Source organism: Medicago sativa, chromosome 2, assembly GCF_051527215.1.
Source record: "Medicago sativa cultivar Bolivia chromosome 2, Bolivia_mono, whole genome shotgun sequence".
NCBI lineage: Eukaryota > Viridiplantae > Streptophyta > Magnoliopsida > Fabales > Fabaceae > Medicago > Medicago sativa.
In genome coordinates this window covers 83,446,627-83,473,711 of record NC_140750.1, presented here as the reverse complement: position 1 = coordinate 83,473,711, position 27,085 = coordinate 83,446,627, and the positions used below count along the sequence as shown (strand labels likewise).

The 27,085-nt window shown below is 33.7% G+C and overlaps 1 protein-coding gene and 2 long non-coding RNA genes across 5 annotated transcripts; all 3 read left to right on the top strand.

Moving 5' to 3' along the window:
- The first annotated feature begins 335 nt into the window (after positions 1 to 335).
- Positions 336 to 4,986, top strand: LOC146951626 (uncharacterized). Of its 3 annotated transcripts, none has more exons than XR_015027954.1 (7): positions 336 to 1,113; positions 1,218 to 1,360; positions 1,823 to 1,954; positions 3,014 to 3,097; positions 3,181 to 3,403; positions 4,105 to 4,205; positions 4,601 to 4,986. It is a non-coding gene; the product is annotated as an uncharacterized LOC146951626 (long non-coding RNA). The 3 variants fall into 3 exon arrangements; XR_015027955.1 differs by having other exon boundaries at positions 1,218 to 1,377; XR_015027953.1 differs by having other exon boundaries at positions 1,218 to 1,954.
- A 4,470-nt stretch (positions 4,987 to 9,456) lies between these two features.
- Positions 9,457 to 12,166, top strand: LOC146951625 (DNA-dependent metalloprotease WSS1-like). Its single transcript, XM_085741615.1, has 4 exons — positions 9,457 to 9,758; positions 9,839 to 10,034; positions 10,743 to 10,910; positions 11,762 to 12,166. The coding sequence occupies exons 1-4, from the start codon at positions 9,604 to 9,606 to the stop codon at positions 11,948 to 11,950; spliced, it is 708 nt and encodes a 235-aa protein (XP_085597741.1). The 5' UTR covers positions 9,457 to 9,603; the 3' UTR covers positions 11,951 to 12,166.
- A 12,970-nt stretch (positions 12,167 to 25,136) lies between these two features.
- On the top strand, positions 25,137 to 26,944 carry LOC146951624 (uncharacterized). The gene is made up of 2 exons (XR_015025521.1): positions 25,137 to 25,342; positions 26,696 to 26,944. It is a non-coding gene; the product is annotated as an uncharacterized LOC146951624 (long non-coding RNA).
- Positions 26,945 to 27,085: the final 141 nt, after the last annotated feature.

Here is a 27,085-nt window from a genome sequence, read left to right as displayed (position 1 = left end):
ATATAGAATCACTTTATTTATGATTTTTTTTCAATAAACAACAACTTTTAATTCCATAAATATATATAATAAACAAAATGGTATTTAAATATAAATTATTTTCAAGTGTTCAAATATACATATGTAAAGTGTTCAAATATCTATCTATATATAAAAGTTGTCCCAAGCCAATTTTGAAGCCCTAATTTTTCCAAAACCATAATGGCTACAATTTACTGTTTTAACCCTATTGTTGAAATTTTAACCTCCACCCTAAAATTCTCTCTCTCTCTCTCTCTCTCTCTCTCTCTCTCTCTCTCTCTCTCTCTCTCTCTCTCTCTCTCTCTCTCTCTCTCTCTCTCTCTCTCTCTCTCTCTCTCTCTCTCTCTCTCTGAGAACTGTATCTTCTTCATCCTCTTCCCATTTTCAAATTTTTCCTCCACAAATCCAAACACTCACTCTCTCCCTACTCACTACAAAGTGCATCACGTGAAAATTGAGATGGCATGCGGTGAATATAGACTTCGATCGGTAGCGAAAGAAAACGTGAATCCGGCGGCGGCGGAAGAGGAAAACCGAAACAGACATGGCGGCGGAAGAAAGAAGCGAAAATATCTTCATCTTAATCGATCAGACATCTATCTATCTATATATAAAAGTTGTCCCAAGCCAATTTTGAAGCCCTAATTTTTCCAAAACCCTAATGGCTACAATTTACTGTTTTAACCCTATTGTTGAAATTTTAACCTCCACCCTAAAATTTTCTCTCTCTCTCTCTCTCTCTCTGAGAACTGTATCTTCTTCATCCTCTTCCCATTTTCAAATTTTTCCTCCACAAATCCAAACACTCACTCTCTCCCTACTCACTACAAAGTGCATCACGTGAAAATTGAGATGGCATGCGGTGAATATAGACTTCGATCGGTAGCGAAAGAAAACGTGAATCCGACGGCGGCGGAAGAGGAAAACCGAAACAGACATGGCGGCGGAAGAAAGAAGCGAAAATATCTTCATCTTAATCGATCAGACATGGCAGTGAAGTTAGGGCATACACTTATTGATTAGACACGGTGGTTCTAGACATGGCGGTGTCGTTGCTCCGATAGCAGTTCTGCCAAACGCGGCGGCAATTTGGTAAGGAAACTCTTTTTTCTTCCTTTTCTTTCCTGAATTGTGTATGATTATTCAGTATTGTATTGTAATTCTTCAATTTATTGTATTGTAATTCTTCAATTTAGTTTATGTGATACTGCAACATAACAGTGAGAGGAGATCGCGATGGATTGCGGTGGTACAGAGAGGGAATCGCGGTGTGGAGTTAACGGAGGGAGATAGGTTCTAGCTTGGCCATCCAACAATTTCTCAGCCTCATTAACACATGGTAATCAATCTTTACAGGTTTGATTTCTTCTGCTTCAATCATTTGATCTTTCTTTATTATCCCTTTTCATTACTTCAGTGGATTGATTCATTCTGGAAGCTTCGATTTATCATTATTTATTTTTTCTTAAACGAAAATTGGACATTGATGAGAAAAGCTATCTGAGTATGTTGTCGAAGTATGTAGATGAGAACATAAAATTGCTGAGAAGTTATAGGATTTTATCTTCCATGCTGGACACTGTTTCTGCTACCAAAAGGTTTTGTGATGGTCCTAAGAATTATTCGTATTCATATGATAGAGTCTTAATTTTGTTTTATAAGGTTTCAATTTCCTCCACTAAGTTCAAACCATGGTGTGAATTTGAAAAACCTAAACATTTTAATATTTTATTTCTTTTTGTATTTTTTTTGTTGCTTTGTTTTTTTGGCTTATATTGTGATTTGAGTGTTTTGGTTGCAGAGTGCTCAAATTTTGAGTTTTTATAAAGAGGATAGCCTCTGTTTGTAGAATTACGACTTTGAGATCACTCGGACGTAATACCTTTGAAAATGCTGAGGATTGATGATGATGATGAAACACATCTTGGTGATGGTAATCACATTCCTTTCTTCCCTGTGAGTAGAGATTCTTCAAATTCATATGCGATGATAATGATTAATTGTTTGGTACTAATTATTTTTCATTTAGGAATTTGGAATCATGCCTCACACAACCTCTAATATGTCCTTAGTATGTTTATTGTTGTTTCTCCTTTATTATATGTGAATCTATATGATTTAGCAAAGCAATAGCACACCTAGGTTAAAGAGGGATAGCACGCCTGCATTGAATGCTTAGAGAAAGCTCATTTGTATACTTTCCCAACTAACTCATTTAATTATTAGAGAAAGCTCATGCTATTTAAATGAGCAAAGCTTGACTTATGTTACTTTGGGTGAATGTGTTTCATACTAACATACATACCTTCTGTTTTGAAACAAATGATCAAGCCTTTCTCTCACGATCATTATGTCGAGTTTGGAAAACTTTGTTATGTTTGCAAAAGACCAAGATTCTCTTGATGCCCTTATCAACTTGAAAGGTTGTTTATTGTCAGATTCTGTTTTGTTTCCATATTCCTATCAAAGCTGCAGCAGTTTTCATACTTCTGTTATTATAGACTACTTTTTTGCGTAAACTTACTTTTCTATCCCGTTGTTATAACATCACCAGTTCAGATGTGTGCAAGACCGTACGAAATGATTTGATGAAACTGACACATACCACTGGAATTCGACATAGGCATTGCAAGTATATTTTAAGCATCAAATCTGATCTTTGTGTTAAATATAGTTGAAACATTATGGATTTTATGAGTTATTCATATATGTTAATAAGACTGGACATCAATAGGTTGCTTAAAGCCATCGAGAAATTTATCAGGATTAGGTTAAGACTACTGTTTCTTCTAAAAAGAGAGAGAAACAAATTGTAGCATCTGGTATCTTGGAAAATGATTTGCTGGTTGTATCATTTTAAGGCTATATTCACTTCTTCTTTTACATGTTTGATTGAATGCATCATTGGATTTTGATTTTACTTTTACAACTTATTTCTTTTTGGGTTACAAAAAGAATTCTTTTGTTCAATGAATTCTTTTCTTTTATTTAGGTTCTGAATTCAACTTTCAGCACTACTATTCGATAGATTGAGAAGAGATAAAATATGGACCTTGAAATTATTTTCTTTATCTGGGTAACTTTTTTTAGATATACCATGTTCTGGATTTTTCCTTTGAAAGAATTGATATGGATCTAAGCAGAGTTTATTGGATGAAGATTCTTCCTACAATGTTTTGTGTTTTATTGTTTCTCTGAAGTCAACAGGGAGAAGTAGCTTTGTAGAATTGATGCAATAACTGATACTTTTTAGCAGAAACTGTCGTAGAGATGCTGGCTGTTGAGTATCTGCATTTGAGTTTATTTTTCTTATGCTCCATCGCTAGCAGAGGCAAAGGAAAAAGAATTGGCAGATGAGTTTTACCTAAAATACTACTCCATAGTAATGTTTTGTTTTCCATAAAATTGCTTATGCACTATGTGTTTTTAACTTATACTTTGGGTGTTGGTTTTTACTTAAATGTTGCTTAAGGTGCACATGTAGTCTGTAGCTTTATTAGAACCCAACAACTTTGAGATAAAGTTTTCATTACATTTCAAGTTACATGCGATTATTTTTTATACAAAATAATCTGCTTGCAGCCTACCACATACAACTCTTTAGAAAATAATTTGTTGTTATTAGAGATTAAGAGTTAAGGTAAAAATAAGATGGTTCCTCTTAATAATTAATTTGATTCCCACTGATCAAAAAGGATGGTTTTATAATATCTATAAATTTGATATCCAGTGACATGTAAGTACCTAAAATCATAGTACTATTATAATTGCTTTGATTTTTTAAAGAAATTTTGCCTCCTATTATAATATAACCTTGGGAGTGAATTTTTCTATACGGAACCAGTGAGTGGCTAAATAACAAGAATTGTGCAATTATGATATAACCTTGCTCATCCATTATTTTTTATGATGTTTGTTTAATTATATTATTTTGCTAATATTCGACAACTTTCTAAAAAGTTTTGATTAAGAATTTGTTTTTCTTTATTACAGCTTCTCTTATTCTTTTAGTGCTTCTTCGTTTTTACCTTTTCTATTTCAGAGGAAATAGAAACCTAATAGTCTCATTTTGCTTTATTTCAGGCTGCATAAGTCAATGACAACATGTTTCAGCCCCATCTGTTAAAGAGGTCTCTGTTCAGCCCCAATTTGAATATATCCTTGCATTAACGAGTGTACATCAGGTAATATACACGTTGGTGATATTCACTGCGATTTCAACATGAAAATGGTGTATGTGCACAAGTACGTTAAATGAATATTCCTCATTATTTTAAGACAGAAAACACAAATGTTTGGGTTTAACTCTAAAATCTAATATTCAAGGGTGTGGCTGTTATTAGTTATTACTGAGTATGACATTTTTTTGGTTGAGAAATGTGTATTTAACCACTCAATGTACGATTCTTGAATTATGGATGAGATTGTTCATTGAATTTGTCTAATTTTTCCATTCTTTTCATCCTTAAGTACTAATCTCTATTGCACGTATTATTCTGATATCAAATACGTTGAGGTAGCTACTGGGTTTTTGTTTTGGAATGCTGGTGAATTTCACACTTTTCTGTTTCGGCTGCAGGTATCTTTGAGTTTTTTGGGTGTTGGCTGGCTTTCATGTTGTTTTATGCATGTTGTGCACTTTAGGTTTTCCGGCAGTCTGTGCAGCTACCATTTTGATTTGCATGGTTGTAGTTCATGTTCTCTTCATCAATTATTGATGAGGTTGCTTTATGGTCCTGCTGCAGATTTGTTTGGCATTGGTTTTTTAGTTGACAATATGGTGTTGTTTTTAGGTGTTAGCATGTTTTGGTTTTTGAATTCAAATGATGTTGGATGTGATTTTGTAGTTTTCTGGTAGTTATCATGTGAGTCTGTATTTTTTGTACCTATCAACTATATATGGGTTGTAACTTTTGCCAATTCTAGGCTCACTGATTTGACAGTGCACAACATTTTTGCAGTCTATTCTTTTTTGTTTGTAAAATAAACTTATTCAAGTTGCTTCAAGTTGAGCCCTAAAGCTTATAGTCAATAAAAGTCCACTTGGCCTAGATTACTCACTCAAAATATAAAAGAAAATCTTCATCAGTTAGGATTTGAGATTTCAAACTTGATTTTGAATTATTCGCAGGTGATTTGAAATGCATTTAGTATCACATTGCTTCTCTCATGTCTACTCTAAGTTAGTTCTGCCATTCCGTGACAGATTTTTTCTTGCTGAAAACATGTACACCTTAGACCAATTAATATATATATTAGTATTTGGTCAATTAATTGGCAACTTTATCATCTTACCAGTTTGACAGATACGTTGGGGTTATCCTTTATATTCCAAGTATGTATTAATTAGCAGCTTTCTAATCTAAAGCATGTTAAGACCTACACTCATGTAATCCCTTATATTCCAAGTATGTACTAACTTTCAGACTCATATACGCTCATTTCAAACAATACATACTGATAGGGAAAAGCTTATTTATACTAAACAAATTAACTTACATATGTACAACATGAGTTCTTTTAACATACCTTATACCTTATGATATATCACACCTATATTTTTTAATAAAAAGTGCAAGTAATGTTTTGAACTATATACGGCCCGTGCGGCAGCACGGGTGAAAAGTCTAGTACATATGTAACATGTCTCTTCACAACATTTTAAATAAAGGTTTCCCTCAAAAAAAAAAAAAACGTTTTAAATAAAGGTTCAAAATGAAGCGTATTTTTTAATACATTGTTAACTTACATTTACTTTTAGTAAATTTAAACGTATTATTATAAAAACAAATACTGAAATACAAGTAAGATCAGGTATTTAAAAACATTAATATGATTGCTCGTAAAATAAAAACATTAATATGAATTAAGTTTTTAAATAGTCTAGTAGGTACCCTTAACGAGAGATCACTTGGTTAGAATCCAAACTTCAACCATGGGGGTTTGATCCGAAACTTATTGAGGGGGTGATGTTCTTGGAAAACACCATAAATAGTTTAGTTCTGTTTCGGTCATAAATTAAAAGTTGATTTGACATTTTCATAAAGATTAACAAATATAATCAATTGTGTATATTGAAGAGAATTTATGAGTAATTTTACAAAATTATCTTTCTTTAATGGTATTGGAAAGATAGCTTAAATAATTGAAAGAAGAAAGAGTATTAAATAGTTAAGAGTATAATTGAAAAAAGAGAGCTTCTATGGTGCAGTCAGACAACTGACTTTTTTGAAAAAGTTAATTTTGTTCTTAATGTTTGATTCATTTTTAAATTGTTGATTACTGATTAATGATCAATAGTAATTCATCTAGTAATGCTTGCAACATCTTGGACTTACAAGTACTATTTTATTGTCGGAATCTTTAATATGCAAGCATAGTTGATGATATTATGTGATAGTCTTAACTGTTATACTTTGTGGGGTGTTACGCTTATAACAAGGTAGGATAAAATTAGATTAAGTGTAGTCTTGTTAATCTGATGAATTGATGATACTACGAGGACTGAACTTTTGATGTCATTGTACAAACAGTGAGGTGTTACTTATTACATTTTTTATGTTACGGTGTTAACTTCACCAAAAAAGTCATTCTCATGACTTCACCATAGAATTTTCCTTGAAAAAATAACATTGATACTTAATTAATATTGTAAAGTGACTAATAATTTGCGACAAATTTTTTCTCCAAAACGATTTATAATTTGAGATGTAAGGAGTAGTTTACTTGCATACTGGATATAAGAGTCGTGCATTCGCACATGTCGCGTGACATTGCGTTGATTATAAAAAAAAATTGTAATGGTAATATTGTGAATTTTTTAAAGATATTGAAAGCTATCAACATTGATGTAATATTTCTATTAAATATTTTTTTTCTTTTATATGCAAAAATCTGTTAAATATTTGCATTGCACGTGTTGCAAATTTTTTATTTTATTATTTGTGGAAGCAATTTTTTATGTGTCGATATGAGAAAATTGATGTGATAAAATTTTGAAAACTCGTAACTATTTTTAAAATATGAACATTCATGTGGTGTTTCTATTAAATATTTTTTTTATATTATCTGTGAAACATCGTTAAATATTTGCATTCACGTATGGATATGATTAAATTTTAAAAATTCGTAACTATTTTAAAAATATATATTAACATTAATGTAGTGTTTTCTATTAAATATTTTTTATTTTATAGGAAAATTAGTGAGATTAGGAAATTAATCAAGGATATAATAAGGAAAAAAATGGTGAGATTAAGTGAAGAAAATAAAATGTTTTCTTATAATTATGTCATAATATATTATTTATTTTCTTATTATTTAATAGCAAATTGACCATGAAACCGATCAAATTAGTGAGATTAAGAGTCAGATCGGGTGATGTTTTAGGCAAAGCAGTGGACTTTAGTTTTAATATTTATAGGAGTAGATTATCTTTATAAGCCTATTTGGGCCCCACATTGCGGGATTAGCCTTCGCAATTGCGTATGAAGGATACCTAATTTATATAAAAAGAAAAATCAACAATTTTTAAATGATACACCCTCCTGTCTTTATTATTCTAAAAAAAAAAGTAAAATTTGGTCATATTTATAAGAAAATGTTACAATTTTTATGATTTTTTAAAGGACCACAGTTTTAAGTTGTAGTTAATGTTTCTGACTTGTTGATTACACCCATGAAACAGTGGAATATGGAGCTCATTAATACTTTTTTTGACACTGTTACTGCTAGAAATATTTTTAACACTCCGTTGCTTCCTTCGGTAACTCATGATGTGCCTGTTTGGAAGTTTGAAAGGGATGGTACTTATTCAGTTAAAAGTGCTTATAAGGATATTCTGAATCATGATGTGGCAGTTGTTCAACATCGTGTGCCGGGTAAATGGAATTGTATCTGGAGTTTAAAATTGCCCCCAAAAGTTAAGAATTTCCTTTGGCGAGCTTGCCGTAATTGCTTGCCCACGAGAATCCGTTTGCAATCTAAAGGAGTTCAGTGTACTGATAGGTGTGCAGTGTGTGATGATTTTGGAGAGGATAGCACTCATTTGTTCTTTATGTGCAGTAAAAGTATGCTTTGTTGGCAACGTATTGGCTTATGGAGCCCTTTGATGGCTGTTTTTGATATTAATGTCAGCTTCCCAACCAATGTGTTTGCTATCCTACAACACTTGGATCAGCAGCAAAAGCAAGTTTTCAGTGTGACCCTTTGGAGTATTTGGAAGCATCGAAACAATAAGGTATGGAACAACATTACTGAAACAGCTCAAGCTATTTGTGCTTGTGCAGGTTCTCTTCTTACTAGCTGGAGGAATGCTCAGAATATTCGACATCCTATCCCTCAGAATCCTGACACCCCGAATGATTCGAAGTGGATCAAACCAAGTCCCGGCAGGTTTACTTGTAATGTTGATGCGTCCTTCTCTCAAGCTCAGAATCGGGTCGGTATTGGTGTTTGCATTCGAGATGAAGAAGGTCGCTTTGTTTTAGCCAAGACTGAATGGATGACTCCGCTCCTTGATGTGGACTTGGGTGAGGCTTTGGGTTTATTATCAGCAATGTATTGGGTTCACGATCTGCAACTAGGAATTGTGGACTTTGAGCTTGACTCTAAAACTGTGGTAGAGAGTCTTTATGGTAGTAAAAGTGGCGTCTCTAACTTTAGCGCAGTTATTAATGATTGTAGACGTCTGTTAGCTTCTGATTTAGTAACCTCTGATGTTAGGTTCATTCGGAGACAAGCCAACGAAGTTGCTCATAGCTTTGCTAGAGTGGCGTTGCGTCATGCTAGTTTCCATATTCATATTAGGATTCCATCTTGTATCTCTACTATTATTATGAATGAAATGCAATAAGTTTCTTCTTGTCAAAAAAAAGTTGTAGTTACTGTTTAAAATATATTTTTCTACCTTCTTTCTCATTTTAATATTAATAATGCGTGTGTTTAATGTTTTACAATTTCCTACAAGGTCCAAGGATATATTTAAAAAAATATTAAAAAAAGTTTTGTTAATTTAATTAAATGATTACTATTATGAAACTATTAGAATAAGAACAAGAATAAAGAGAAGTAGAGAAGAAGAGAGAAACATAGATGATTATATTATTCTCTTGTATTGTACAATATGTTACATGTGGTCTCTATTTACAGAGAAGTACAATGATATGACTTAAGAGTTAAGTACTTAAGGGGATAAGTACAAATAAGTGTGACTTAACGGATAAGTACAAATAAGTGTGACTTAACGGATAAGTAATATGGTGTCATTAAAGAGATAAGTATAAGGGTTTGTGGACATCCACTTATTATATTCATAACAATTACATTGATTTTAGTGTTTTTTTTGTTTGTTTTAGTAACAAATCTCACCAAATTCAACGTAACAAATTAAGAAATTCACGTAACCACTTTTAGATAACAATGACTTGAATTAAATTGGATGTAATTCATAGAAATAGAATAGAATCAAACTCCCATCACTCGCGAACCTCTTTTTATAGCAGTATACTATACTATGATAACTCATTCTTAGGTTTATAACAAATTGATTTTATAATAAGCTTTTTCATACCAGCTGCTAACATGGATTTTAGTGATTTTAACAAAGTATGGGAAATTAAGTCTCTCAACAAAATTGGTGAAGATGAAGCCAGGAAGATTCTTGAAAAAGTAGCTAAACAGGTGCAACCAATTATGGCTGAAAGAAGATGGAAAGTTGAGCTTCTTTCTGAATTCTGGTACTTGCTCTTTTATTTACCTCCTTAGCTTTCAACTTCATGTTTTTTTTGTTACACGCTTACCCTACTTTTGAATACAGTCCTGCCGATCCATCCCTCTTAGGGGAAAATATAGGGGCGGGTGCAGAAGTTAGGCTCAGACTGCGGAGGCCTGATCGGGACTGGGATTTCTTCCCATATGAAGAGGTTCTCGATACCATGTTACATGAGCTTTGCCATAATGAATACGGTCCTCACAATGCTCACTTTTATAACCTTTGGGATGAAATCAGGAAGGTAATAATATTCATTGTTATCAAAAACGCGACTTAAGTCCCAAAATCCTGGTTTTTGCGACTTTGCGTAGCTTCAACGACTCAAATCCATAGCAAAGTCCCAAAAACAGGCAAAATCCTATCAAATTCGCACAAAATCGCACAAAATCGTGAAATCCATTCAAAATCGCAGGATTTTGAAGGATTTTGTTCATTTTTTTTATAAGGGTCAATTTTTGACCCGATTCGTAAATTGACCCGATTTGAATCCATGACCCGTTCTATAAATACCCAAAAGGCAATTTCTTTTTCATTCTTTCACTTCCCCCCACATTTATGTATATGTATTTTGTGGACTTTGAACTTTAGTCATTTATGACTATATGCAATATATAACATATTTAACATTATTTCTGTTTTGGTAGAATCCTCGATTTTGATTGCGATTTTATGAGTCCCGACTTTGCTATCCTATATCGATTCTACAAAAGTCCTTGTAAAATCCTTCGATTTTGATTGCGATTTTACGAGTCCCGATTTTGCTACTCCCTTTCGACTTGAAGTAAAGTCCCGATTTTGATAATATTGATGCTTTGGTATCTTTTCATATATATATATATATATGTGTGTGTGTGTGTGTGTGTGTGCATACTCTTATTGGTATATTGATCATATTCATATTAGATGATTGCATATATAGTTAGTTCAGTCAGATCCTATTTGACCGCAGGAATGTGAAGAACTGATTGTCAAAGGGTTCAGCGGCGACACTTACATTCCGGAGGGTAGAAGTTCCTGCGGACCTTATGAGAGACCTAGTCATCAAACTCTACATGTTCAACCTGCAGTGACCAAGGAAGCGAAATGGCAGTGCAGTACTTGCACTTTGTTAAATGAGGTACAGTATATTTTATTTGTTTAATTATGAGATTGATACAACAATAACCATTGTATACTAAAGATAAACCATTTGCATATAAATCATATCTCTCATAATATAATGGTTTGATTTGATCTATACTTTACCACAAGTCTTTTTAGTACATGCCCAAACCCCCAATCCCAAGATTCTATCATCTTAATTAAGCTGTAAAAGGGTAACAGAGTCTCATGGTCTGGGATGTAATGTAAGGTTCTTCTTCTCTTCCATGCAAACAATTTAGCATATCAGTTTTGTTATTAATACTTCCAACTGCTGCAGAAGTCGCATGATTCTCCATATTTTTACTTTAGGGTTGCTGAGTGACATAATAAAAACAAAAAAGAAACTTGATCATAGACGGTGTTGAAAACCATATCAAGTGACAGTTATTATCTATAAAATACTTGAAAGTGAGAAATTCTAATATGGTCACATGACCAAATAAAAAGTGTTTGGTCACACACACATAAAGAAATATTTTTTTAATGATAAAGAGGAAATTGATAAAAAAAATAATTGAATATTTTAATGACCATCTTTTTATGTGTGTGTGTGCAAACACTATTGATTTGGTCTTGTGACCATGGAAGAATAAAGTTGTCAAGTACTAGTTTTTCTGTTTTGCCCTTCACACCTTTTCTTAAACATTATTATGTTAACTGTTTTTTGTTTTGGTTAATTTACTACGTTTGGACCCTAAAACAATGTCCAACAGATAATCAGAAAGCTAGTAATTAAGATATTTATTTTTAAAAAATGGCACTCCTATTCATTGAATAGAATTGAATGTTGCTGCTACTGCCTGCTGATGACTTGGTTTATTGTAGCCATTGCTATTGCTATGTGAAGCCTGTGGAACAAAGAAGCAAAAAGATGTTTCAAAGTTTAAAGTTTGGTCTTGCAAATTTTGTACTCTAGAAAACAATATCAAGCTTGATAGATGCTTAGCTTGTGGAGAATGGAGATATTCACATGGTCCACCCGTCTCCATCCGTGGGCCTTATGTTGGAACCTAATTGGATGCAACACAAACAACCCTTATCCTTATTTTATAATTTATTATGTCTATATCTTATGGCTTAAAGGATCATTTGGTCCCCTAATTAATTTCAAGTTTTCATTTTGGTCTCATAATTAATAAAACTCATGTTTTGATCCCTATTGTTAATTTTAACTTCAAATGTCTATGATGGACCAACATTATAGATAGTCCACCATATACCTTATTAATTCATTTAATTTTAACCATTCAATTTTTTTTTTTTATCAAAAAGTGACTGTTAGATCGTAAAGGTCCATTGTCTCTTATGGTATACCATCAGTAGCTAATTTTTTTGTCCATTTCTTCATCTTCTTCCTAATCTTCATATCATCTTCATCATCAACCTTCATAAAATATCCAGAAAAACCCAAACAAAAAACATGACTTAAATCTCAACAACATCCCAATCACTCAACTTCTTTAAAAAAATTACCCATTTTTTTCCACACTATTTTTCACACTTTCACAAAAGACCTTCATAAATTTTGTTTAATTTATTTTCTTCAAAAAAAAACGCACACTACACCATAGGTTCCTTTATCTATCTCTCTCTCTCTCTCTCTCTCTCTCTCTCTCTCTCTCTCTCTCTCTCTCTCTCTCTCTCTCTCTCTCTCTCTCTCTCTCTCTCTCTCTCTCTCTCTCTCTCTCTCTCTCTCTCTCTCTCAAAACATAACCATAGAGAGAAGTTTTCTTCTCTCCACCATTATTGCCACCGTGCTACCCCCTTCTAGAGGCCATAGAGCTGTCATCCGAGGTCATATGGCCAAACCAAAACCACCATTAAATTCCTTTCTTCTTCCTCTTCAAAAATCACCTATTAATTTTCCAAAATACCCTCGATTCCCAATTTTAAAACAATAATTTTTCAGATTTCTTCATTATCTTCAAATTTTAATGTTCAATATGTTGATCATCTCATCTTCATCCTTCATTTCAACATCATTACCACCACACCAAAACCACTCGCCTTTTCTCTCTCTAAACCCCTTCTGTAATCAATCCCCTTTTTTTTTATTCTTGTTGATTTCACTGAAACCTTTATTATGACTTTCACCTTTCTTCAATGTGTCATTTTCTTTTCACTCAAACCCTATTAGCTTCACTCAATTTGGGAAAAGGAAATTTTGAAAAGGATACCGAATTTTGTAAATATTCATTCATCCTATTTATAATCCACAAAAAATCAATTAAAAGGAAAAAATCACATCACAAATTGCAACGGTGCAATGGACATGAAAATAAAAAATCTGAAAAATCAATGAAGGGTTTCTCATGCCCAAGGTTGTGGGTTTCTCGAAAATCAATAGCGAAACATCACAAGTTACGTTTCTGTTCGTGCAGAGGTTTATGGCTCTTTTTATAATGTTTTTTTTGGTACAAAGGTCTTTTTATAATGTTATTGAATATAATAGTGTGTTTGCGTTACGATCAAAGGTTGATGATGGTTATGGATTGATAATTTTTTTTCTTCTGAATTTGAGTATTTTTTTTTGAAAGAAACGTGCTTATAGTATTTCATTGATAATCATAGATTCAATACAAGTGGGTATTTCATAATAAACAGCGGAACTAGCTGAACACGTGGCCTCTCGTGCAAGAGTATGAGCCACCGCATTGGCTTGTCGCTTAACAAACTCCACCCTAGAGTTAGAGAATAAATTACGAAATAAAGAACGACATGAAGAAATAATAGAACCAAATTCAGACAAGTCGTTCCACGTAGAGAGGAAGGCATCAACTGTTAAATTTAGAATCTGTTTCAAAGTTCACATTATCAAGCTGCATATCACTCAGCCATTGCAAAGCAGAGTGCAGCCCTATAGCTTCTCCAACATCCACCGAAGCTATATAAGGATATGTGAAATTCTTAGCCAGAACAAAACTACCTTCCGAGTCACGAACACAGATGCCAATACCTGTACGATTATGATGAGAAGAGAAAGCCACATCAATATTACACTTATATCTACCTGATGTAGGGGGCTGCCACAAGATTCTGTTATGTTGGTGTGAGGAGGAGCCTCCCATATTCGCAGCCATTGCATGCTGAGACGGCGAAGTGGATGCAAGGACATCCGGAGCATTCGCCATTTGCCAATTGATGACCATGTTCCTAGCACGCTCTACAACCACAGCACCTGTTTCTGTAACATCGTCCCAAACCCTGAGATTGCGGTGTTTCCATAAACTCCACATGACAGTTGACTGCATTTGAGTATTTGTGTACTGCATTTCTGAATTTGAGTATTTGTGTACTGCATTTCTGGGTATTTTATTTCTGGATTATTTTTTTTAATGTTCTTGAAGATTGTATGAAGAAGTTGGGGAAAAAGATGAAGAAATGGAGAAAAAAATTAACTATTGATTATTCACTAGATGATGCAATAGACTTGCATGATCTAACAGTCAACTCTCTTAAAAAAGATCAAAGAGTTAAAACTAAAAAATTAATAATGTTTATGGTGGACTATCTATAATGTTGGTCCACCATAGACATTTGAGGTTAAAGTTAACATAAAAGATTTATTTGACTAACAGAGACAATTTTGAGGGACCAAAACATGAGTTTTATGAATTATGGAATCAAAATGAAAACTTGAAATTAATTAGGGGACCAATTGACCTATTAAACCTCTCTTTATTTATACTATATTAGCGTTCAAATGGGCACGTGTTTGTCCACTTTTTTATCACGCTAATGCGTGTATATTATGATCAATATTTTTTTATAAAATTAGTTCGATTTTGATTAAAATTATACATATAGATGTTTGTGATTTCAAATTGTAACATGCTTATCTTTTTAAATTACACTAACAATATAACAACTCTAATATAAAATTTTATATTTTTAAATGGTATCAACAAAAATATTGGAATAATAAATAATCTACCTAAAATATCATATTTTCTTGATACACCAGTAAAAATAATATTGTTCCTATTGTAGTGAGGTTGTTCGTATTTTAATTAATAATTTAAGTAATATTTATAAAAAGGATAAAATTGTGAATAAAATAATTTCAATGAAAGGTAAAATTGGAAATGGGAAAAGTCAATCCAAATCCATGTTCTTTCTTTATATATAATATTATATTATCTTCTGTACTATATATATTTATACTATATATAAAGAAAATAGCTCCTTTTGGGAGATTTTGGGCTGAATTTTTTGTTATTTCAATTATACCCTTAAAAAAAATTGAATAATAATTTTATATTGTTGATATTATTAAAAACGATAAATTTTTTGTTATATTATTGTTGTCATTGAAAAATGTAAATATGTTTTTTTAAAGGAAAATATGGTTTGTTGTCTTTGTTACATTTGAAAATCACAAATGCACCTAGGGCAGGCCATGCCCCTAGGGCTGCACACTCATGCGCCTAGGGCATGAGCTGTGCGCCTCGAGCATTGAGTACTGCGGGCCAAAACTGTTTTTTCCTACTTTTTTGTGGGAAAAATCCCAGTTTTTTGGCCAACTTCTCCCTATAAATACTGCATTCTTCATTCACAATTTCTCGTTTAGAAGTGAGGTTGTTCAAGAAGAATGCGAGCACTATGAGCTTTCAAGGAGGAGTTTCTCTCTTCTCTCTCCAAATTTTTCTAGGGTATGTTTTATTTCTTTTGTAATTTGCTTTTAATTACCATAGGTAACTAAATCTTTTTAGGCTAGGGTTTTAAGATGAACCTCTATTTTATTTAGATAATTATTATTTAATTTAAAGTCGTTTATTCAGTTATTTTCTGTTCGCTATTTATTATTTTATTTTTTAAGTAAAAGTAGTGCAAAAAGCACTACTCAATTCATTGATAAAAGAAAAAAGTAACAAAGGAAAAGGGGAACTAGGTCTACACCTTTTCAAGAAGAAACATACATAAAGCTAGGGAGACCTAGCCTATTCTTCAAAATTTCTGAGCAAATAGAGTCAGGAGGAGAGGGGGACCAAACAAAAGCAGATAGATATAGTCCTAAATTAGCCAAACCATCTGCGCAAGAGTACCCCTCACTATCAATATGACTAACAACAAAATTCACATCTTTCATTAGTTCTATACAATTGCACCATATGTTTCTTAACTCCCAAGCAATCAGAGTTTTGTTCCCAAAAGCATGCTGGACCAATTGGGAGTCGGTTTCCAACCATAAGTTGAGCCAACCTTTTGAGTGAGCAGTTTCAATGGCAATAATAGCAGTTATCAGTTCAGCATTGAAGGAGGAAGTTGTATTCAGGTTCTGTGCAAAACTCCCTAAGTACAACATATGAATCTCTAAAAATACCACCACACGAAGCTTTAGTAGGATTTTTAGTCATGTCCCCATCTATATTTGCTTTGATCCAATTCAAACAAGGGGGCAGCCAGAGTATTTCTTTGATCAAGGGGGGGCTTCATAGGATGAATTTGGATTTTAAAAGCTTTCAACAACTCAAATTCTGCCATATTAATAGCAGCAGCCCTTTTGGTTTTGTTTCCTGTTAAAGAGACATTTGAGACCACCATATTGATAGCCATCTGCCAAGAAAAATGCTTATCCTGAAATCTCTCTTGTTTCCTAGAATGCCAGATCGCATTTAGGACATTAATAATACCAGCTGTTACCACTACTTGACATTGAGCATTAGTGAATTTTTTCTCAATCTTCCAAAGGTTTTCTATTGAATTGCAATGCAGATTGACATTGAGGATGGAGGCAAGCCAGGTCCACAGCTTTGAAGCGTATGGACAGTTGAAGAAAACATGCATTGTTGACTCAACTTCTCTGAAACAATTGCTGCAAACAGAAGCCATGGAACATCCTCTAGACATTAATTTCTCATCAATAGGCATTCGGTCTTGCATTATTCTCCAAGCCAAAAATTATTTTGAAGGGGTGATGTCAGGGGACCATGCTGTTTTGGCCCATTGCAGCTTTTGAGAAGAGGGAGATTTGAATGTGAAAGCTTCTTTAAATGATAAACTGCCATAAGGAGCACCTTTCCAAATTAGTTCATCTTGCAATTGAAGCTTAGGAATAATAATGTGATTGATAAATTGAGGCAGGCTGGGAAAGGCAAGTAAAACAGAAAATGGAATATTCCATTTATAATCAGAGATGAAGTCACACACTTTTGATTCCAAATGTTGACTGATGGAAGGATCAATAGAAGAAAGAGGAGGACCACACAATGTATCATTCCAACAAGAATTAGCTAAAATTGTTGAGTTTCTACTTTGACATTGCTCCAAATGGATGAGAATACATGATAAGAAATAGGTTTCTTGCCTCTGAAGATTTTACTTCTCAAAAGAATGGGCCAATCTTCCTGAGAGTTATGCAACTGTTCGCTATTTAGTTTTACAGTAGTGTGTAAGATTTGTCTCCTCTGGAGCGCAACCCTAGTTTAGGCACTTAGGTAGTGACAGTGCCTAATATTGATATTTATATCGTGATATTTATATATGTATATCTAAGATGTTACTAAAAATATGTGTATAACTGGGAAGTAATTAGTTAGTAACTATTGAAACCGAAAGCGAGTGGACCCTGGTAGTAAGTACTTAGGAGGTGACATTACTAATATTGAGTAAAATTTAGTAATTAAGGAAACAAGTTACTTCATGACTTAAATGAGCCCAGTAACTCCATTCTCCTCGCACCTTGCTAAGGTAGATGCTGATATGGCTGCCCATTTGTAGAATTACCGAGAGAGAGAGAGAGAGAGAGAGAGAGAGAGAGAGAGAGAGTGCGCTATGTACTCCTAAGATTCATAGATCGAAAAACCTTTAGGAACACTGGACATCGTACCTTTGGAAATTTAGGAACATCATATTAAGTTTATGTTTCAATTGCCTCTAAGGGAGTAAGACCCCACACATAAGGATCACCGTGTGACCAACAGGTGCAACTCAACAGGCGGAGGGATATACTGAAATCAACCGAGAGAGTAAGACTCGGCCTGCACGTAAGGATCATCATGCGACCATCATGTGCAACTTGATAAACCGATTAGGTTACCACGTCCCGAAGAACTCATCACTTAGATAGTCTACTTAGAATAACTGAACGCGACTTGATTGTTAATTAATGGGTTAATTAAGTAAATGATCCCTGTAAATATTCAGAATTTTGTTTTTAATCCTTATAAAATAAAATCACACTTTCTAGTCCCTATAAAATTTCCCATCAACATTTTTAGTCCTATAAAATTTTTCCATCATCATTTTTAGTCCCTGTCAAAAATTTCCATCAACATTTTTGGTCCCTAAAATGCTTAAGGAAAATGTCACAAGGACTAAAAAGTGTGATTTTATTTTGTAGGGATTAAAAACAAAACTCTGAATATTTATAAGGACTAATTAACCCTTAATTAATTCCAACAAATGAATAGGGGGATTCAAAGAATCATAATAGTTGTTAACATTCTGCAACCAAAACAGGTAACTTGCTATATTGCAAACAGATAAAAATTGCAAATCTTTAACCCCTCAACTCTTTTATATTATTTTGTTCTCAAATAAGTAACACGAATTGTTTTGACGAAACAGAAATCCCTGTGGATACGATACTTTACCTATCACTTTATTACTTGGTAAACGATTTGATACTCTTGCCTAATCTGATCATCATAAGTTGTTGTGCAAAGATAGAAATATAATAATTTACTATGAGTACATATGTTCATTTAAAATACACACGGAGGAAAATAATCATACGCAAGCACATATAAACAAACATAATAAATAATTAAAATAAGGCTTAATTACATAAATGATCCCTTAACTTATTTGTTGTTTTCGATTTGGTTCCTTAACTTTAAAAAATTTCAATTTGGTCCCTCGTGTACACCTCCGTCACTACTCTTGGTCCTTTCTATCAATTGTCCGTTACTGAGGCACACGTGACCAATCCCACGTGGCACTTATATAAGGCAGTTTTTTTTGGAACCCAGATTTAGTTGCTCATTTTCTTCCCCTTTCAATCAAAATTCCAATTACAAACCCTAAATTATTTTTCTGCAAAATCTTTGTATTGTACACACAAATTTAACACATTTGGCCAACTAATCTCACCCACCCTTTCTTTCTCTTCTTCGAAATTAACCAATAACCATAACACAATGGATCTACTCAACCCATACTCAAAAGGAGAAAAAAAAACCAGATACAGTATAAGGTAAGAAGATGAAGATTCATTTATATATGTTTTTGATTCGCCACCAATCTCTTCAATCCTCACTCCCTTACCCTTCTCAAAGTTTCAATCTTTATCTTCTTTTTTTCACTTCCACTTCCTTTGCATTCAAGCCTCGTTAAAGTTTTCTCATCTGGATGTCTTTTATTTGCATGCAATTTTCCATTTTGTTTGGTAAAGCTTGACCCTTTTTTTAAAGTTCATAGTTGAAATTTGATGGGACTGTAAATGGGCTCACTCAAATCAATGATCCCATTGAAAAAAGGAGTTTGTTTGATAAAAAAGAGCAGCACCCATTTTCACAGAGGTTTAGATCATGCTTTTGTTATTCAACAAGAAGCTAGATTACATTCAATGGATTTGTGTTGTTGTGTTTCTTTGTCTTGTTGTTGTGTTCCAAATGTTTCTTCTTATTTTGGTTGTTGAAGATTCAAAGGAGTCTTTGAGAGGAGTATCGAAGGAATGCTTGGAGATGTTTTGCTTCAATTGGAAAACAAAACCCATTTTCATGGCGGTCTTAAAAGTTTTCACCTTTAACCCTTTTCCCATTTCATAAACCCTAATTCATATCTGATTCTGCTTCAAATGGGAATACAAAACGGTGGTGGGTGTAGATGAAGAGATTAGAGGAAGAGAAAGCGAAAGAGAATGACGGAAAAGAAGAAGCAGTACCAGATCTGGCGGTTTCCGGCGAGGAACGAAGATGATTTTTTTTACAGAAAATGAACAATTGTGAAGATGAAGAATTGTATGGACAGTGAATGAAGCAGGGCCTAATCTCTCATATTCGAATTTGAATTTGTGTTTGAAGCTGATTTGATTTGTGCATATGTTTGTGTTTGAAGGAGAAAACGATGAGAGAAGGAGGAAGAAGGAAAAAAAAACTAGATCTGTAATCTCAAAAAAAAATTCCTTATATATGTGCCACGTGGGATTCGCATCGTGTGCCTCACTAACGGGCAATTGACGGAAAGGACCAAGAGTAGTAACAGAGGTGTACATATGGGACCAAATTGAAATTTTTTAAAGATAAAGGACCAAATCGAAAACAACAAATAAGTTAAGGGACCATTTATGTAATTAAGCCTTAAAATAATTCTAGCAAAAAACGGGCTGTTACACTTTATTGTGTACCCCTATGGTTACTGTCACTGTTTCTCAAAGCACATAGATGGTTTGTTTAGTTGAGTTGTAAAAGGACTGAAACCGTCATTTGAGAAAAGAGCCATTTAAGGTTTCATGTTTGTCCTATTTATTTGTGAGCCTCTCTTTGTATCATCTTGATGCATTGAGTTGGACTGATAGTTGAGTTGTATTTGTGAATCACTTGTAAACTTTTAAGCAAGAGTGGATTCTGTTTCTCGGAGGGTGTCTCCATTTTGATTGTATTTGTTGTTATCACTAGTGAGTGGTTGAGAGAAGTGAGAGGGGTCTCGTATCTAGGAGTGTTTTCGATAGAAATATCACGGGTAGTGATTAGGTGCGAAGCTATTAAACCAGAGGTTGTTTATGCCGGCTTCAAACTAATACTATTATAGTGGATTTCCTTCCTGGCTTGGAGCCCCCATATGTAGGTGACGTTGCACCGAACTAGGTTAACAAATACATTGTGTAATTTCCTTCCTGCACCTTACATTATGTTTTTATTGTTTATTGTTATTTGTGTTGTTACGATGTCGGGACATTACATTCGACATTTCTGATGTCTTGACATCGTATACGACATATGTCCACTACGTGCCAGAATTCCAAGATGTCACAAACATTGTTCAAAACTTGAGCAAATGTTTTTTGTTGGGTATCTAGAGTTTATTAGTAATTGTTGGTGGGAATAATGCTTTGATCTGGATGGGAAGAAAGGAAAATCCAAGAAATAATTATGTTATTTGGAACGGTGGAGGAGGACACGGCGGTGGGTTGGTGGTTCAAGGTGGTAGTGCAAATTAGGTAGAGAAAAACTTAAGTGGAGGGTAACCTAATAAACCGTGATGAATCATTTAGAAAATTGCTAAAAAAATTACACAACACATTCTAGTGTTGACTGGAGGGTAACCTATCCGAATAGGATTTATCACAAAATTGTATAAAAATATAATAGGATTTACCACAATTTTGATTTTAAGTCTTAAATATCAATTTCAAACTTAAAATGACATGTTTTCTTAACACTATTTACAATAATAATATTAGATTAAAGTTTGTCAAAAACAAATTTAAAGAGACGAGACCTCGATGAAAGACAATTTTAAAGAGACGAGACCTCGATAAAATAAATACTTAGGCCTTATAGTTTCACATCATGGCTATAACTAAAAGATAACGTCCACCAGAGAACTTCCGAAGTTAACTCAGATACGACAACTGTGATGCATCCAACAATAACGTTGAAATTAGAAAATCCTCTAACAACGACAACAATGGATGATCCATACTAAAAAATTAGCCTTGAAGGAAAAATGAGAATCCAAGATTCCCCTCTTGTAGAATGCATTCACCATTAGTCAATCAAGATGAAGGCTTAAAGAAAAGCAATCCAACACCATCCAGACGTCAAATGTGCATATTCCAACTTAATTGATATGCCTCAAGATAATAAACTGAAACTGATATGCCTCAATTAATATGTAAGTGAGCTTGAGTAATTGGAAGTCTATTGGAAGAGTCCTTGAGCAATTGTAATCTGTGAGATTATAAGGAAATCCCTTGGAAGTGCAAGGGGACTGAACCACTCATGTGTTGTGGGAGGAATCAGTATAAATTACTCTCTCTCTCTCTCTCTCCGTCTTTTATCTTTGTGTTATGTTATTCCGCTGCACTCAGACTCTATGCCTGAATTTGAACCCCTCAGAACCTGACCAATATTAAACACCAAGTAAAAGAAAACATAAAAAACCAACACAATCCAACCCCCCCCCCCCCCCCCCCCCCCCCGTGTTATTCTCCCTTCATATAGTGCAAGTCAGGTAGAGAAAAACTTAAGTGGAGGGTAACCTATTGAACCGTGACGAATCATTTAGAAAATTACTAAAAAAAATCTGCACATGACCACAACACATTCTAGTGTTTAGTGGAGGGTAAGCTATCTGAATAAGATTTATCACAAAATTATATATAATGCAAATAATAGGATTTACCACAATCTTGATTTTAAATCTTAACCGTCAATTTCAAACTTAAAATTACAAAAAAAATTAACACTATTTACAATAATAATACTAATAATAATAATATCACTAAAACAAATACCCGGGCCTTAAGATTTCATAACATGGTTGTAACTAAAAAACAACGTCTACCAAATAACTTCCCAAATTAACTCAGATGTGACAACCGTGATGCAACCAACAATAACATTGAAACTAGAAAACCCTCTAACAATTACAGCAATGGATGATCTAGACTCTAAAATTTGCCTTAGGGGAAAAACGAGAATCCAAGATTCCCCTCTCGTAGAATGCATTCACCATTAGTCAATCAAGATGAAGGCTTAAATAAACGCAATCCAACACCATACGGACGTCAAATGTGCATATTCCAACTTAATTGATATGCCTCAAGATAATAAACTGAAACTTATATGCCTCAATTAATTTCACAATTTAATTACCCAATAAAAGGCATACTTCAATGTGCATATCCCAACTTCTCGACAAATTTTAATAATGTGGATTTCTTGCAAAGTAGATGTATATTTGGTATCAACCATTGAACAACTAGAACAAATAAATGATTATGTACTATCATCAATGCCGGATAATTGAAATTACATTAAGCCATTTTTATACACTGTAATTATGAATTACTTATTGATTTTTATTTTATTTTATAAGTAGACAACGAAAAGGAATAAATCCATCCGTTTTGACTCATTTGATAAGGTTGAAAGAAATAAAGGTTTAAAAGTACTTACACCTGAATTTTACAACTCCCTTGGGATATCAGGTCTCTTTAATCACAAGATGATGGATGAACGGGAGCACCAATACGCTTTTGAGGAATTTACGTTAGACAACATGGTTATGCAATGGTACTCGATTGATTGTAAAAAGACTAACAAAACATATTCCCAAGACAAAAATAGTAACTAGAAAAAATTGTTGAAATGTAGTCGACATTTCAAGAATGTCTATGTCGCGTTCACAATCACCATGACCTTTTGAACTCAACCGAATACAGTTTTCAACTATATTACCATATGACATGACAATCAACAAATCTTAAGATCAATCACTTTACAATGTCAGTCTTTGTTTCCCTGGATCAGTTTTCAGCGACAATAAACTTTATGTGGCACTTTTAAGAGTGAAAAATAAGGAGGGATTACGAATGTTAATTCGTGATCATCAAAACCAACAACCAATGTTGTCCACAAAGAGGTTTTTGAAAACTATAACAAGTCAGTCAGATTTTTAACCATTTATATATTCATTATCATTCTATCGTGAATCAATCATTTAATCAACATTAATAAAACCAACTTTTTTTTTGTATGGAAGGTGAACCAATTTGCAGCAAGACTTATATCAACTAGTGTTGCAATCTTTATACTATCAAGAATTTCAATATGTTATATAAATTTGACAATTGTGAATCTTTTTATGCCTTGATTATTTGCATACTACCAGTGACATTTAACATGGAAAAGGTTTAAAGTTTCCCACAATAAAAAAGTTAATTTTAACCATTTGATTAAATAAAGAACACATTTTTATCACACACCTACAGCACTAGATCTGTTTCCTCACCATCTTCCACCACTACTCTCCCCCACATTATCCTCAACTCTTAGCCTTTTTAGAGAAATTTAGAGAAGAGAACTCCTAGCGGCAGTCGCTTCAACACACGCGGAGAAGCACTCACTCAATTATATATCAAAGGCACGTCACCCATTCTTTTAAATTCTTGACCAGATAACTGGTTCTATCTGTCTTAACTTTATTATTATTATTATTAAATTAATAAAAAAACAAAAAATCTAAAAGCTCACCCCTTTTAATTTCCCCTCTTTCTGTCCCAAAAAAAAGAAACCCCACCACTTCCATCTTCTCATACTCAATGAAAATCTAACAGTTCTTGCAATGTAACCTGAATCCCCATTCTTTTAATAATTGTTCCAACTATGATTTAAGGATACCTTAAAATTTTTTTTGATGATATTTCCAATCAAATAAACATTTCTAATCTGTCGTGGTTGTGTCTATCTCTTACTCTTCTGACAAGGGTTCACCAAAGAAGTGAACGAATTAGAACTTGAATTTGTTGTGTATAAAGACGATGGGTTTAGAGATTGATTTTCAAATAAAGATGAAACAAAGAAAGGACAAGGGTTTGGCAACAAGCAAGCGACTTTCTATCATGGTCGCAATGGTTCCATACTTAAGTTAAGTGCCAAAGGAATAAAAGAGCCATTTAATTGACTTTCTTCGTAGAACTTCTGAAAGACATCTCTTTTGCAAAGGCAAAAAGAGGAACCTAGATGTTCAAAATTAGAATTAGAATAACCCAAATAGTTGATGATGACGTTGGTTGTGTTGAGGAAATATGGGAGAAACTGAGTTGAGTGTGTTTGTTCCACTTGACAACATGAGATTTGATAAACAAGATTCAATTTTGCCATCGTTATGGAATTGTGTGTTTCTGTTTTGCATATTAGTCACTGGTTATTTCAGCGGTTTGTGCTTAGAAAGAGAGAGAGTGAGTGAAAAGTGTAACGCCCCATTTTTATTCTAATATTTTAGTAGATGTGTGAATATTTTTATATGACTTTAATTGCTATATATATATATATATATATATATATATATATGATTTTATGTGAAATATATGTTTTATATGATTTTATATGAAATATGTTATGATGCTATTTTATTATATGAATATTGGGGTTGTGTATTATTTAAATGAATGTTGTTATTATTTGATAGAAATAATATGAGAAATAGAAATATTATAGAAATAGTATTTATTTTGGTTAATGAGAATTAAGTGGAAATTAATAGAAATTAAGGGAGTTGGGTGAGAAAAGAAAAGAGAGATATTTTTGAAGTAAAAGAAAGAAAAAGGGAGAGAAACATTTTCACGTAAAAACATTAGAAGAAAACTGGTTTTGGAGAGAAAACCTAGAAGAGGCCAAGAGAGAGCTAGGAAGGAATCGATTGCGGTAGCTTGTCGTTTGGTGTTGCTGAATTAAGGTAAGGGTGGGATTCCTTTCAATAATCTTGATATATAATTTGAAAATTGATGAAATTGTTGTTCTTGAGTTTAGGGTTTGAGAGGTTATGTTAGATGATGATTTATAATAAAACATGTTGTTTAATTGTATGAATATAGGTTGTTTTACCCCTATGATGTATACTAAACCTGTAAACATGTTTGTAAACCAATTTGGGTGATTAAGGGATCAAAGCTAGGATTTTTGGGGTGAAACTATGTTGAAATCGCAATTTTTCTGAAACCTGAAGCAGGACGCGAAAGCGTCGCATTAGCGTCCAGAAAGCGTCCACACCTTGTAGCTGCCCAGAAATTTTTGTGGAGGACGCGAAAGCGTCCTTTTGATGCGAAGCGTCCTACCAAATTGTTGAGGACGCGAAAGCGTCCCATTAGCGTGCAGAAAGCGTCCTCATCCTGAGTTACGACATTTTGGACGCGAAAGCGTGCTTCGCTCGCGAAAGCGTCCTACCCCTTTTTGTAGAGGACGCGAAAGCGTCCTTCTGTCGCGAAAGCGTCCCTGGTCCTGTACGGCCATTTTTTGAATTTTGTTTAGAGCACTAGGGGTCTATTCTAATTATTTTAATAGGTTCCCTTGATTTATTAAGCCATGTTTATGAAGTGAATATATTATTATCGAAGGTTGTACTATATGAAATGTATGTGTAAGCACTTTTGTATAATAAAAGTTGTTGTTCCATTGTCGAAGTTGTTGTATCGTCTAATGTCGAAGTTGGGGAGTGTGTCATAATTGTTTTAGGCACATACGTTGTTGTCGTTGTTGTTGTTGTCGCTGTTGAAGTTGTATGTTGATATACACAAGTTGAGTCCATTTGCATACTCACATCTGTTGGGGGCTTATGCCCTGGAATGTTCATCATTCACCCGTTGGGGGCTCATGCCCTGGAATGTTTATCATTCACTTGTTGGGGGCTTATGCCCTGGGATGCTTTAACCATCCAATTTGTTGGGGGCTTATGCCCTGGAATGCTTAGCATTCAACGCGCGTAGATTGGTACCACCTGCATGATGCATTAGTTGTTGTTGTCGTAGCATTGTTGGGTTGTTGTTGTCGTTGTAGCATTGTCGAGTTGTTGTCGTTGTCGAATTTGTCGAGTTGTCGGTGTCGTTGTGGATAATGTTGTTGTTGTTGTTGTACCTTGTTGCTGAAAATAATTATGTTGTTGCTTATGTATTTATTTATATACATTATTAATGATGTCTGTTGTGATATGCTTTGTTGTTTTCATTAATATAATGAATTATATATTATTATTATTGGATAAGTTTCTCACCCCTTCTGCGTATATGTTGCCTCGACCGTGAGTAATGTGCAGGTAATGATGGCTTGTAGGTTGATTGGCTCAAGTGTCTAGGGCTCTGATACATATTAGGATGGGGATCGTCGCGAATGTCTTCTTCATTTCTTTTATGTATCATATTTTGAAAAGACCTCGTTGTTGGATTTATTATTGTTGAGGATAATGTCTATTACGTTGAGGCCTTTGTGCCAATAATTTCGTTGACGTAGGATTTGGTTGAAATTATATTTTTAAAGAACTATTCCGCTGCAGTTTATTAAGATATTCTAAACGTTGGTATTTAAATAAATAGATATTTCCTATTTATGAAATTTTGAAAAGTAGTGTGACACTCCGTTGTGTGATTACTCTGATTTTATTTATTAATATTACGTTGTTGGGAGAACGGGGTGTTACAAAAAGGAG

Coding starts and splice junctions, on each gene's coding strand:
- LOC146951625 (XM_085741615.1), top strand. CDS start 9,604: ATGGATTTTAGTGATTTTAACAAAGTATGGGAAATTAAGTCTCTCAAC. Junction 9,759..9,838: donor GAGCTTCTTTCTGAATTCTG/GTACTTGCTCTT, acceptor TTTTGAATACAG/TCCTGCCGATCCATCCCTCT. Junction 10,035..10,742: donor TTTGGGATGAAATCAGGAAG/GTAATAATATTC, acceptor ATTTGACCGCAG/GAATGTGAAGAACTGATTGT.